The 14,761-nt window shown below is 41.5% G+C and overlaps 1 protein-coding gene across 3 annotated transcripts in view; it reads right to left on the bottom strand.

The window, feature by feature from the left end:
- Positions 1 to 4,687: 4,687 nt before the first annotated feature.
- The window catches only part of SLC1A7 (solute carrier family 1 member 7), a 58,303-nt gene continuing 48,229 nt past the window's right edge, over positions 4,688 to 14,761 (bottom strand). Inside the window, exons 9-12 of one of the 3 annotated variants that reach the window (XM_018552486.1) lie at positions 12,582 to 12,716; positions 7,626 to 7,717; positions 5,167 to 5,183; positions 4,688 to 5,039 (exon numbers count right to left, since the gene is read on the bottom strand). In XM_018552486.1, the coding sequence (XP_018407988.1) occupies positions 4,815 to 5,039; positions 5,167 to 5,183; positions 7,626 to 7,717; positions 12,582 to 12,716 (469 nt within the window). In that variant the 3' untranslated portion in view covers positions 4,688 to 4,814. Of the gene's footprint in view, positions 5,040 to 5,166; positions 5,184 to 7,611; positions 7,718 to 12,581; positions 12,717 to 14,761 lie in introns of all 3 variants that reach the window. The other 2 variants (XM_018552484.1, XM_018552485.1) reach the window with 2 other exon arrangements.

Below are 14,761 nucleotides of genomic sequence, written 5' to 3'. Positions count from 1 at the left end.
TATTATTTTATATGTGGGGGGCAGAGAACGGTGGGGTATTATTTTATATGGGGGGAGGCAGAGAACAGGGGGGAGAGAGTTTATTATTTTATATGTGGGGGGCAGAGAACGGTGGGGTATTATTTTATATGTGGGGGGCAGAGAACAGGGGGGAGGGTATTTATTTTATATGTGGGGATGTGGAGGGCCGCAATGTTTACATTGCTTTATCTTAATATTGTTTGTTAATATTTAATTTTTGTAACTTTATTCTGCCTTTAACATTTAAAAGTGTAATTTCATAAGATAATTTAAGAGGGTGGGTTTAGGGGCGGAGTTAAGGCCGAGGCAGGGTTGGGGTTAGGTGGGGCAACTGGTGGCGAGTAACTCTTAAGCCCTGGCTAGTAGCTCAGGACTTGAAATTTTGAGCCCTGCTGTATGTGTTGGTGTTACTTTTACAGGAATCTTCCCTTTCATTCAGTTCAGCAATCAGCTGTTCCCTGTCTGTCCCTGAATGACCTGCCCTAAAAGGCTAAATCAAATTCGTTTTTTGAGAAAACTTTATTGCGGAAAATATTTGTAAAATAAAACGTGCTGCATGTGAATCATCAGAAAGTGAGGAGATGACGGGACCCTCTTGACAAAATGAAGCCATGCCCAGGCACTTGTTTCCACCCTGGAAACAGATGCTTTCTGTGTTATGTGCACTACTCCATAAGATCAAAGATTTTTATGATTTTTATTTTGCTGATTGAGATTTTGCTAATAGCAACCAGTTAGATACCATTTTTATTGCAAGACTTTTTTGGATAGAGTAGGGAAAATCTATTTTTTGCTGTCTGTGTTCTTCTCAGGAGATATCCCTTCACTTCCTGATCAGGAGATGCCACAGAAATAATGAGAAATTGAAAGGAAATCTCAAAATGAATTTCTATCTTAGGCAGTTGTCACCTGGTAATTTGTCCCCATTGGAGGATTTACCCTCACCTCCTGCTTTGGTCAAAACTCGATAATTTTGGTGTTCCCCTCAAGTAAAAAAATCATGACAGATGTCTAGTCCTTTTCCACCAAAACCTAAAAATAAATAAAAAGTTCTGCTTTTACTTAAGTTTTAGTTACTAAAGTTAGTTACTTTACTAACTTAAGTTAAGTTACTTAAGTTTTACTTTTACCCATTCACACCAGCCCCTGCGCTACATCGTACAGCAGCTGGTGTGCAGTGCCCGGCAACATGCTGATGACCCGATCCCGGCATATCGCACTGTTTACTGTTTTTTCTTAGAACTTTATTGAAAATGTCACAAGTGACACTTCATTAAGTTCTCTGGGCACAGTATAGTAAAAATTACTGCATGCAGTTCTCTTTTTCAGAGTGCACACCACTGCAACGCATCCATGGCAAAGCAAACTGACTTGTCTTGCATTGGGGCTGCGCTGGGAAAAAATGGCCAGCACAGTCCCAACGCATCTTGTGTGAATTTACCATAAAATGAAACTGAAGGCAAAACTTTTTTTCAGTGGTGGATAGAATGACAAAGGAATTAGAACACCTCTAAGATTTTTATTGCTACCTGTGTCCCCGTTAGGGAGATTCACCCTCTCAATTTTTCCTGGTAGCCATTAGCAGTGAAAGTGAAAGAAAGACCCAAATTTGGGTTGTCACTGAAACAACATCAGAATTGATGGAAAATCTTCCAGTGAGGACACTAGTTCTGGTTACCCAGCTGAACGCCAGGGATCACTTTGGAGGGATATCCTCTCACTTTCTCTTGTGGCTATCAGACACATGGGACACAATTTGGCAAAAAAAAATTAGAGAGGGGTTATAACCCTCCCTTGCTCTATCCAAACCAAAAATGTTTTGGCTTTAGCTCCACTTTAAAATTGCCTTCCATGATGCTTTGTATCCATTGCACATTTTAAATGAAGCTGACTAAAAGGGACTGCTGCTAGGTGTAACATGTATGTGGGGATGCCAGAGCCACAAATTACTTAAAAATTTTCAAACTGCATATCAGCAAGCACTTTTACCAATGTCACTGAGGATAAAATTCCCAGTGGTGTGCACTATAATGACCAATGGCTCCAAAAGCAGCTACATTTCCTAGCAATGTCTCCTGATCCACACTTCGAAACATAAGCCCCACCATCACACTAGCAGTAATCAAGTTATACATGATTGCTAGAGAGTGGTCGAGAGAATACTTACTTTTACAGAATTGCTCGCTTCTTAGTTGAACCAGCAAGGTGTCCCTCCATTGCTGCTCCCTCAACTTTGAGGGTTGAGGGTGATTCCACAGCATTTCGGTCAGGGGTGTAAAAACAAGGAAGAAGCAGGTGAGTGTTACCTTTTGCAATCTCGTTGTTGGCAAATTACATTACTAATGTCCCTTTTATTTTAAGCTTTACCTTAGTTCCACTTTAAGATTGCTAAAAATAAAGTTCAGTGAGGGTGTACATCAAAGTATTTGCTTCTAGTGTAGTGTTGCAAATGAAATCAAGGATTACACTTTTATTTCCAAATTATTTTATTGTCTATAAAAAATAATAAATAAAACCAGTCATGAATGTTCCCATATTATTATCACTGACTTCTCCTAATAATCAGCCTCTGGATATTGGCAAACAATACAACAATCGTTCAGGTATATATTTTTTAACTTGCTAATTGTCAGCAGCAATGAACAAGGCTCACTGCTTATATCAGTAGTGTATTTAGGGCTTACATCAATTTTCAATTACTTTTTTTTAATTTTAATTTTGAAAGTGTATTATTGTGTTTTAATTCTTTCTAAAATCATTCTTATTAGAGATTTCCACCACCTTTTAGCTTTCAGTTGCTGTTACTCCTCTTTGTAACGTAGAAGAGGCGAGCATCTGTCGGTGCCCACACACATTACAGTCTAGTTATTGTTTTGATGCTCTGATATAATAAGTTTCTGGATTTTTTGGGGGCAAAATAAGTAAAACAGGCTGGTGAAAAAAAAAATTCTAATCATTTCAATACGGTTGTATTATATTAATATTATATCATTATTAATATTATTATTATTATTATTGCCAAAATGTGATATACAGGTATTGCAGCTTACCAGTCCTTAGATCTGGTGGCTGCATAGGTTTTTCTATTTATAGGCTACATACATTTTCTGGAAGTACAAATCTCAATGCTGCCAGAAATCCAGTGTCCTCGTAACTTCCTGTGCACTGGATTGAAATCTAAAACAATATTTTTAGCCGTCCCAGTTAGCTTCTATGAACAACAAAATACCTTCATTCTTTGCATGGAGATGGTAATGGTGAGATGTTTGTAGTCCAAATCACAAGAGCAAACAAGGGTGGCAACGCTGAATGAGTGTTATCACTCTAGGACAGGATGTGTGTTACTTGCAGGATCCCATGATGAAGTTTAGAGAAAAAAGCCTAAGGCTGGGCACACGCCTTACAACCATCGCAAGACTTTTGTCTTGCGATGGTTGTAAGGTAATTAAAAAAACGTACGATCTGCCTATCTTGGACAGGCAGATCGTACTTGCGATGATTGCAAGCCGCGCCCCCCTGAGGGGCGGGCTTCCGATGACCGCAATGCCGAACGGGCAGTGTGCGCTTGTGCACACCGGCCCGTCCGGCTTTTATCGTACGAACATGCTACACACCCGCCGAACATCGTACGATGCTCGGCGGGTTTTCGAACATGTTCCTAAGATAAAAGTCGTGCGATCTTACAGTAGTAGAGGTCGCACAGCTTCCACACACCTTACGATAATCGTACGATCGCGGGATTACCCGCGATTATTGTACGATTATCGGAAGGTGTGTGGGCACCTTTAAAGAAGAAAAGTAATGCAGTCACCACACCTAAGGACTGGTAACCACCACACCTTGGGACTGGTAAGCACAATATCTAAAGATTGGTAAGCACCCCATCTTGGGACCAATAACCTGCAATAGCTTAAATTTTTGTTCTTGGATTTAAGTAATCTTTATTTAACATTGTTTAATTCAAAATTCAAACCTTATGTCAATCGAATGGTAGTCAGCCTATATTTTGCACATCGTTGATATATTTTTAAAAATAATTAAAATGTGACTTAAAAAAGACAGAGATGTGTGTGTGGCAAAATAGGAAATCCCAGATTTAAGTGAACAGATTAAAAAAAATAGCTGCCATCAGCCTAGTTAGTTTCAACCAGAAACTTTGTTTACTTGGCCCTTACTGGAGTCCAACACATAGGCCACAATACAATCTCTTGGGTCTGATCACCTAACGTGCTTCCTCAGTAGGACTAATTTCATACAGTGAAGTAAAGAAGTTCAGTGAGCTCTTTATATAACAAATACACACCGGGGTCACAGCTATACATTAGGAATTTTGTAGGCACCAAGGGAATAACAGCTAGTTAGCTAAACTGCACACAAATATATCACACCTGCAGAACCTTATTGGTTACTTTATTTTATAAATAATTCCATATGTCATCATGACTTTACAGTTGATGGAGCTCTGCTCTCTGAAATATTAAATTGGCCTCTTTGGCGGCAACCAGATGTATTATTTGAGTGTTGATTACCAATAGCCACTGAGCGTAATATTACAAGTCCTGGCACACATCTTGCAGATACAGATGTAATAGTGAGGTCATTCCATAAAAATTGGCTGTTAGGCGAGTTGTGAGTTCGAGAAGTGTCCATTGAGAAGCGGTTGTGTTTTTTTTGCTGTTGTTGTTAACTTCATAAGGTAAAGCATCGGCCTCTTTCCACTTCCCCGTCCACAGCAGTAGCATGAGGGCACTGATGTGGGATCGGCTGAGCTTTATTATATAGCACAACCTGCTTTATACATTAGTCTCCAGCTCACTGATCTCTATTGTACAGTGATCTTTGTCTGTGCATTGCTTAGTTGACTCGGGAGGTTCTGGCTCGGGGTCCACCTGGACTTGATGGAACTCTGGTGCTGTGTGGGAGAGGTGGGGGGCACTCCGGCTCTTAACACAACCATTCCGCTGGTACGCCATGATCTGGTGGATACTTATTGGCTTTGTTTCACAAATCAGAGGAACCTGAACAACACATAAAGAGAATCTGAAAATGAAGGCAATCATTCTGTGATTCTTACATGTAACCTATGTTAAAGCATACACTAAATAAAAGAGTTCTTTTTTTTATGAATCCAGAAAGCCAACAAACTAAAAGCTGATCTCCAGCTATAAAATTCACAAAAATTGTTTAATATTTTTGGACTGTGTATGTGTGAATGTCTGTGAGTGTGTAAAATTGTGTCTGTGGTTGTGTGTGTGTCAGTTTCAGTGTTTTTGAGGGCCAGTTCACATTAGTACAGTGTGATTAACGCACTGTACCACGCAATCCCAGCTACCGTGTGTCCTGGTGTGGGAGGTGCGTTGCATTGCCATGAATCTGAATGGCACCCAAACGCACCTCCTGCCCACAGTTCAATTGCCCGCACCAGAATATGCAGCACTGCAATACCGTGCGTTCCAATGCGGTGCGACTTGGGTCACTAGTGACTAAGGAAAAATGTGGGTCTTGAGGTTACACAAGTTGAGAACCACTGCTCACCGCAATTTTCCTTTCCCGACAGCTCCATGGCAGCACACAATGGGGGCGGAGCCTACACCCATTATGTGCTGACATGGAGCTGTCGGGAAAACAGGAAAATTGTATTACCATACTTACCGCAATTTTCACTTCCCGACAATGGGGGCGGAGCCTACACCCATTATGTGCTGCCATGCAGCTGTCGGGAAATATGTTTTTATTTGGAACACTAAAGAGTTAAAGTAAGTCCTAAACACCAGACAGCCGAAATATCTTTTCCTGCATGGAAGAGGTTAATAGAAATATATCTTGATTTCCTGTCAAAGACGCCAAAAGTCAAAGAATTTCCAGATTTCTGTTCTAACTCACAACAGGTTTAAAGATCAGTAAAAATAGTCCCAGACGTGAGGAAATAAAAGCAAAGCCACAGATGGAGGGGAGAGAGTGAAAGACATAAACACAAGGAGAGGGAATTTTATACAAGGATATAAATTATGAGCAATGGGAATAGGAAGAGGGGGTGTGAAAGAGCACACAGAGGAATGCGATGGACAGAAAAGGAAAACTATAAAAAAAAATGGGATCCCTTCCGGTAACCACCTATGCAATCATTTCCCCAAATCCGAAACAATGTCTACTTGTATTAGTTTCAATTCACAAATAACACTTCTTGACATAATAAAGCTTGCAACAGTTACATTTCCTTTGAATGTGGAAAAGAAAACGATCCCACTACAATGCAATGTTTGGTGAACTGAACGGCTTTGATTTGAAAATGACCCTGTGTTAAAATGGCGACCAAAAGTAAATGAACGTGGCTTTGTGAACTGAGGCTGCCAAATGAAATCGAAACTCATTTTACTGCAGCAAAAGCACAGGGTGAAAAAAAAATTAGACTGGGGCATTAATTGTGAAGTTTGGGGTATGGGTATACAGAGAGAGTCTGGAAGCAAACTGCTACTGCTGTGCTCTCTCTTTGGAAGTGCTTCATGACACTAGTGCTAAGGGTTCTCATTGTATTAAATATTTATTTGTGAAATTATTACCTACAAAGGAAAAATGAAAATATATCAAACCATCAGTTCACGACACATCCATGATAGTTTCCGTACCGTAGGGAAGCAAGTCAGAGAATCACTGATGGGAGGAACTTGACAGTAATTAAAGCTGAACTCCAGGCAAACAGCTAAATATACAATTACAATGCTTCTATGTGAGCAGTTTTACCTCCCACAGGATTTGTAATTCTGTTAAGTAAGTCCCATAGTTCAGACACCCCTGCACTAAAACCACAGGCTGGTGTCCTGAACCTATCTGCGGACCAAACTGCTTCTGAACAATACAGCCTGGTTGACTACCCACCCCAGCTTGTGACTGGACAATAAAAGAACAACAAACTACTGTTGTAATGTGTTCATATATGCTATAGGCACATTCATAGACAGCACGGTGTAAAGCAATAGAGCCTGATTGACTCAGAGTGCTGACCCTTCCTCCCAGCATGAGTGCAGCTTTGCAGGGGATTGTAAGAGGCAAATATCAACATAGGCAAAGAAACATACGCTGTTTCTTTGGTAAAACACATTTCATGATTTTCCAGCATACAGTATAACTGGGTTAAATATTTTTTACATATCTGCCTGGAGTTTATCTTTAACTATAGAGGTAATTTAGTCCTTTATACTTTACATCAGATAAAACGAAATTCTGGTTTCTATTAAAATTTAAATAGACACGGTCAACTGTGGAATCTGCAGCAGCCTACGAAACCATCTTCGGTCTATTCTAAGAGGCAAAGCTTGGACGCTTCTAGGTTGTGTTGGAGCATGACCCTCAGTGCCACAAATTCCTACTGGTCCATTGCTGTGATGCGCATTCTCAATGGCCAACAGGAATGTGCAAGAGGTAGGAAGATGTACCTGTAATCACAGTCCGGCATATAGCTGTGGCTGGAAGGTTTCAGAAGCTGCTGCAGGTTTGTGCAGGCTTTTGCCCCCCTTCCTACCAGTGACAGGGTCTCTTTAAATGAGAACATCTAGCTATACCTTACCATAAAGAAATGGGTGCAATGTTTACCTTTACCTCCTCACTCTGCTTTGCAAAGTCTTTCCTGCAGATATGCGCCATGATCCCCGCTGCTAAGGCATCTCCAAGCACATTTATCATGGTCCGGAATCTGTCTCTAAAGATAGATGAAGATACAATACTGGAGGTTATTTTCCAAATCCCGTTCTACTAGATTTATCTCTAGTCTGATCTTTTGGCAGCGTTCAGTCTCCCTCGCTTCAGCCTCCCACTCTTTTATACTGGCAGGAATTTACAGATGAAAATCAAAGTCTGAAAACGATACATGTCTTGGTTTGAAAGCTAATATTAAAAATAGACCCAAACCATATCCTACAAACACAGATGATTACTGTACCAAGATATAACTGTAGACAGATAGCCTAATGCTATATTAATAGCTATAGGACCTAATTGCAAAACAATACCGGTGCCTTCAAATCCAAAAGAGCCCAGCAGTAAAAATACAGCAAACACGATGGAGGCAGCTCCCACAGATTAGATGGACCACCAGTCTATGAGAAAAGGAACAACAGAGAGCGCCTCCATAGTGTAAAAATGTTATTTATTAGTAAAAACACGCAGCTCTAAGGCTGTACTTACAACAGTTCGGTAGAATAAAAACCAGTAGAATAAGGTGAGAGGACGGAACCCCTGGCAGGGAGAATCTGGAGCGATGTAAAACACCAGTAACCGGTTTACGCGTTTGGTTTTGATGAAGGGGGCGTGCCCCAGAAACACGTAAACCGTTTACCAACACAGGGATCGAGGTTACTGGTGTTTTACATCGCTCCAGATTCTCCCTGCCAGGGGTTCCGTCCTCTCACCTTATTCTACTGGTTTTTATTCTACCGAACTGTTGTAAGTACAGCCTTAGAGCTGCGTGTTTTTACTATTAAATAACATTTTTACACTATCGAGGCGCTCTCTTTTGTTCCTCAGCTATAGGACCTGTGCACAGTAACTTTTGTTCATTTTAAAACTGTTTTTTTCTCCATGCAAGTCAATATGAATGCCAAAGCAGCTTGAAGCAGCTTAAAAGGAGGTCAACTGCAAGTCAAATGCACCTGTGAAGGAATTCAGAAGCATCTCAAACTGACCTGAAAAGCAAGCTACTGTAAACGCACACTGCATTTTTCCATCTATACAAGACCCTATGTAGCTGTGCAAGAAAAAGCAGATGACGTTTGCATAGACTTGTATTAAATAAAGACCCATTCACACATCTGTGCATCCATGTTTACACTGCATGCATATTCATATCTGCCTATGTGCATTAAAACACATTTTGAACGGGTACTTCTTTACTCATGTGCTGTGCAAGTTGCAAGAGAAAACTAGAACATTTTTCAAATGTACTAAAAGTGCGCAAAAATGTTGTGTGTTTACCATTCATTCACGTGGGTCTGGGAATTGCTTTATTGCACCCCAACACTGCAAAAAAATCACATGCTAAGCTGTAGCAGTGCATACAGGGCCGGATTTCCCACAAGGCTCCACAAGGGGCAGCAAGGAATAGAGGGGCAGCAGGGGTGTGGAATTCCTATCTCCCGATGCCCAGAACATGCAGTTCCGGGCGCCGGGCGGGTAATTGTTTTGGGCAAGCAGAGCTAAATGTACAGCGGGGAAGCCGCCGCTTGTTTTGTACAAGTGATCTCGGTGATGTCGACGAGATCACTTGTATGCTGCCTGCAGGCCTGCCATTCTCCATACGGGTTGGCGGGTAGGGGGGTGCATTGAGGAATCTGGCCTTGGGGCAGCAGAGAGAGTAAATCCGGCCTTGGGTGCATATCTTGAAGAAACCTAGTGACAATTGAGATTTCTGCTTGAAATGCAACATCATGAGATAATAAATTGCTACCACGTCTATGATCCTCCATGAGAATACAATTCAAACTTTCGCCTCCTCTTTTTCCATCCCCCCTCATCACAACCATTTTTCAAGCACTCAATACTATTACCCCTACTTTCATATGTCAACACCTAAGCCCTTCATGCACACTTTCTTGTTAATACTCCATCCATGTCTCTTTGAGAAGATAATCCTAATCACGGTGGTATCCCAGCCACCTAAATTTGTATTGAGTTTTTCAATCCCCCCTTTTCAATGCAGGAGTCCACACTGGAGTAAGCTTCAGTGTCCAACAGTGTCAGAGCATAGATGATGTCACTACTGATGTAATTTGACAGTATTTGGACTTGGTGACTGGCCTGAGCATGCTTCTCAGGCCAGTCACCTAAAACCATTGAACAAGAAAATGCATTTCAAGCAGAAATCCCATCCATCAATATGTGGTTAGTTCACATCTATGAGCTGCAGCTTAGCACATTTTTACATTTTGAAAACATTGTTCTTGATAGGAATGGAGAACATTCCTTGTCATGTCAATGCAGAGATTTGGAGGAAGCACTAATGGCAGATGCTAGCAGAGCTGCTTATTACATGTGGACCACCTGCATCTACTAGGACACATCTCCTAACCTGTTAAATTATTTGCCCCTTCCCCTCCGCCAGATTGGTCATACTAAAGTCTTATAGACATAGGATTATTGTGCAATCAGGTAAAAAAAACCTGCCATAGAGGAAAAGTGCAATGAAGGAAAAGATGTTTATTCAAAAATACCAATACAGTGGTGAGAACGCCAACTAGGTCAGACGGCTATCATTTAATCTAAAAATTATTAAAAACTGCTAACTGGATGAAGATTAATCAGCGGAAATCAAACATCTCAGTGATTTTGGTGCAGTTACTTCTACTATGTGCTAATATATACACAAATTCTTTCCTCTTAAATGAATATTTACATTTCCCCACATGGTAACATTTGGCCTAGACAGAGTCACTTATAACTGAACACAGCAGACATCTGCAATAAACTAAGAAATGTCTGCTCTTCAGCTGTGATTTAATCAATTCCAGCAATAAACCCAGCTCAGCAAATACTTCTTAAAGCAAATTTACTTTATCTCCCAAGAGAAAGAAGATCATAGTGTTGTCAAGCACATTGACACATTGCAGAAGTTGTTTCTACTTTCTAAAGTAAACTCGTCAGGTCCTAAACTAAAGCTGGCCATATACTGCTCGATTTTTGCCCGATACCCGCTGTATCGGACAAATTTGAGCTGTCGTTGTCCATGTTAGCACCACATAGATCAACAGAATTACATTTTTCACTTGACCTTTGTGGAAGGATCCAGGTGGAAAGTTGTTGGCTAAACACTGACTTCAGCCAATTAGATAGCTGGCAGAGAAGGTTATTTCAGTTGCATATTGCTGACCCCATGGCCATTGACAACTGCCAACGCTTTTGCTAAGCATTGCCCCATTCTTTTCCTTTTAACAGTGCCATAAGAGAGACTCTACTCACTATTGGCATTGACCTGCTGAACCACAAGGAAAGAGTCACAGCTGTATTGGCAGACATCAGGGCATGGACAGGGGATCAGAAGGCTCCCAAGGTGGGAATAGCCCCACCGCAAGAGTTAATTTTTATTCTACCCGGAGTTCTTCTTTAAAGAAAGCCTTTCTCCAACCACAAAAAACAACTCCCATCACAGCCCACTATGTATCAGGCACCATTCAGTGCCTAAAAGCAAACCTGTCAGTGGTGAAAATGTTCCAACAGTGATATCCTATTAAAGAAGGTGCTTTATATTTGCCTCTGACACTTTCAGGTGTGTTGGATTGTGTGCTTGCTGCTTGCCCCTGTGGTTCTTCCCACTGACCCTTTGGTCACTGTAGTGACAGGGGTTTGTGGATAGAACCACAGCAGACGGCAGAGGTCACACTATGTGACAAACCCAGAAGTGTTTGATAGTAGTGGCGCCTCGAGCTGTTCAATAAAGTGATGGTTAAAATCGGAGAGGTACATATAAAGCACCTTCTTCCATAGTGCATTGCTGAATATTTTTCACTACTGAAAGGGTCAATTTGTCTGATTAGCAATGCCAATGCCCACTGTCTTATTCCCCACTGCTGCTGGGTTAAATTCTGGTAATACAGGAGAGCTTGTGACATTTTCCCTGCCCTCCTACAATGCAGTTCTTGGTGTCGGAGTGGCAAGACTAAGCTGCTGTCACATGGGGAAATGGAGTGTAGTAGTATGCAAGAATTGAAGGAACGGATACTTGGAGCGGATACTTGGGGTTGTCAGTGGGGAACAGGGCAATAGGCACCAAGTGTTGTGTAAGCTTTTAAAATGGCTGTAATTCCTGCAATCTTTAGGTGCTAGTTCTCTAGTTCTGGTTTAAAATCTTTCCAAAAATGTGTTTCCATGCTCTTAAGATCCCAAAATTCAAAATGCTCACTTCTGAATGCCATAGCTTCGGCCGTCGACCCGAAGCCACTCGAAGCAAGCCGATGTACGGCTGATTTCAGCCAATGTACGGCTGAAATCAGCCGTACCAGCCTGAAGTGAATAGCCGAACAGTGTTCGGCTCACTTCACTTCAGATCGGTCATTCACTCGGCTGCCCTCGGCAGCTTCGTGAATAGACCCCTTAGTGTGTATGATGTTAGCTTGTATGCTTATACATTATAATGTGTATTAAAAAATGTATGCAAATTGGAGAGCAAATACTTCTCCTATGGAAGCACAGTGACTTAGTGGTTAGCACTTTTGCCATGCAGCCCTGGGGGTCCTCGGTTCAAATACACTATGCTATCTGCAAGGAATTTGCATGTTCTCCCTGTGCTATTGTAGGTTTCCTCCCACACTCCATAGACATACTGGTAGGTTAATTGGCGCCTGTCTGAGTAAGCTCTAGTATGCATGTGAGATAGGAACCTTAGACTGTAAGCTTCCTGAGGGCAGGGACTGATGTGAATGTACAATATGTAAAGTGCTGTGTAAATTGTTGGCACTATAAACACCAATAACGAATAAATAATAGCCATGGAATGGTGTTGGCTGTGAAAACAAGACATAGTCTGGGTAAAGGAGATTTTACCAGGAAAAATTATGAATTTACATTATACTCACAGTGCCCAGTCAACTGCAATGATCAGAGTGATGTCATCAGTGGGCAGGCCAACTGAGGTAAGCACAATGACCATGGTCACCAGTCCAGCTTGGGGTATACCTGCTGCTCCTATACTAGCTGCTGTAGCTGTGATACTAGGAGTCAGAGATACAAATGAATAATGTATTATGATACGTTTTTTAAATCATCAGGACAATCCAACACTATACATATCTAATTAGATAATGGTATAAGTACTTTTACACAAGCAGTTTGGGCTGCTCAATAATTCTCATCAAAAACTGCAGAGGGTCAGATCCACAACAGAATTCACAATCCAAGTTTTATGTTCAGCACTCACTCTCAATTTCATTTCACGCATAGTTCATTATAGTACAACATTGAAGGAGTTCAGTTAGTTTTTGTAGTGCCAACTTAAAGAGCTGGGGGTGAAGTTCACACTTTGGCATCCTTGTCTTTGGTGCCAGAGGAACTTGACCTGGTACTGCTGCTAGGGGTCTCTGCAATTCACATTGGTGTACCCTCCAGTGGCGTAACAACCGGGGGTGCAGCAGGGGCGCTGGCCCCGGGCGAAAAGTGAAGGGGGGGCGCCGGCCGAAAATGACATTTTCCTGCCGTTTTGCCGGCGCGGCCGTGATTCCTTTCATCCCCGCTGGGACACATAGCAGTGCCCAGCGGGGATGAAAGGAATCAGAGAGAAAATGACAGCCGGCCGAGCGCTGCGGGACGAGCGCTGTGAGCGGCCGGTGTCTTTCCTCCCACACCGCTCGGCCGCCTATCACAGTGCAGCAGAGCGGAGTGTTTGTACATAATTGAGGACCTGGTATGTAAACTATATCCTCAATTATGAATGAACGGGAGTGATCTATATCCCCTCCTGTTCATTCATAATTGTAGTTATAGTAAACATACCATGTTATCAATGAACAGGAACACTCATAAAGGATTCCTGTTCATTGATAATGGGGGACACAGAAAAAGAGATTGAGGACTCTGTGTCCTCAATCTCTTTTTCTATTTTTAAAGGGAAATATCAGGGGTCTGTTTAGACCCCCAATATTTCCCCGAAGCCCCTAAAAGTAAAGTAAAAAATAAAAATATTTAATAAAAAATTAATTAATAAATAAAAATTGATTTAAAAAAATGAAAAAGTTTCAAAAAAAATAAAATATTAAAATTTGAAAAATTTAAATAAAAACATGTGTGTGTGGGGGGGAGGTGCAGGGTACAGTTCCAGTGGTTGTTTATATAATGGGGGGGGGGGGCGAAAAAAAATTCTGCCCCGGGCGCCCAGAACTCTGGTTACGCCACTGGTACCCTCTGCTCTCTTTTGAACACAAAACAGAAACTGCTGTACAAGATCATACACTGATTGAGCCCTTACCACTGCAGCTTCCATCTTGACCACGCATTTTCTGATATCACTTCTTCTTGAAAGGTGCAGGGTTACACATACACCAGTCAAAGTTTCAGTATAAATGGTCTTTATCAGGTCCACATACTGGGATAGGGAGGGGATTTTAGTTATGTAATTTTTGCTGTATTGATCCCTCCATGAGGAGATTTTTCTTCACTTTCTGTTGTGGCACCAGAACCAGAATTGAGAGTTATTTTCTGATCAGTTACTACAGGTTGCTATAGGCTCACAGTTTTTACATGGCCAACTTTCTAAACAAACTTGAATGTGCAGATTATTTTTCTAGGGAGACACAACATTTTGGTATTCACACTCTAATCCTTGTTGGATTTAGCCTATAACACAATAGAATTCCCTGTACAAAGAATGAACTCCACAAAATGCAACCGTTTCCCTTCTCAAGTTCTGGCACATAGCGAGCTATTTCTGCACAAATCACCACTGTGCTTTCCAATGTTCTTGAAACCGATTGTTGTGAGCCCAAAGAGAAAATAAAAGAGCCAAAATCAGTATGTAAACCTCCAGGGTTGATACAGTACTCAAACTAATTTGTCTATCATCATTGAATATATGCCGAGTGTATCATGTTGGTAAGATTGCACAGTAGCATTCATGGATTACTTGGCATTCAGAAAGCGTATCAGAACAGCTGAAACTAAGTGGAGTTTAAAGTACACCATCAGTATCATAAGAGAAATGCAGGGACTGTCCTTTTCAGACTTTAGGGGGGGGGGGGGGGGGGAGCGGGGGCCGGGGGAAGGA

Source organism: Nanorana parkeri, unplaced genomic scaffold, assembly GCF_000935625.1.
Source record: "Nanorana parkeri isolate BGI_ZX_2015 unplaced genomic scaffold, ASM93562v1 scaffold89, whole genome shotgun sequence".
Classification (NCBI taxonomy): domain Eukaryota; kingdom Metazoa; phylum Chordata; class Amphibia; order Anura; family Dicroglossidae; genus Nanorana; species Nanorana parkeri.
The sequence above is the reverse complement of the archived record's forward strand: the minus strand, read 5'-3'. Positions and strand labels throughout refer to the sequence as shown.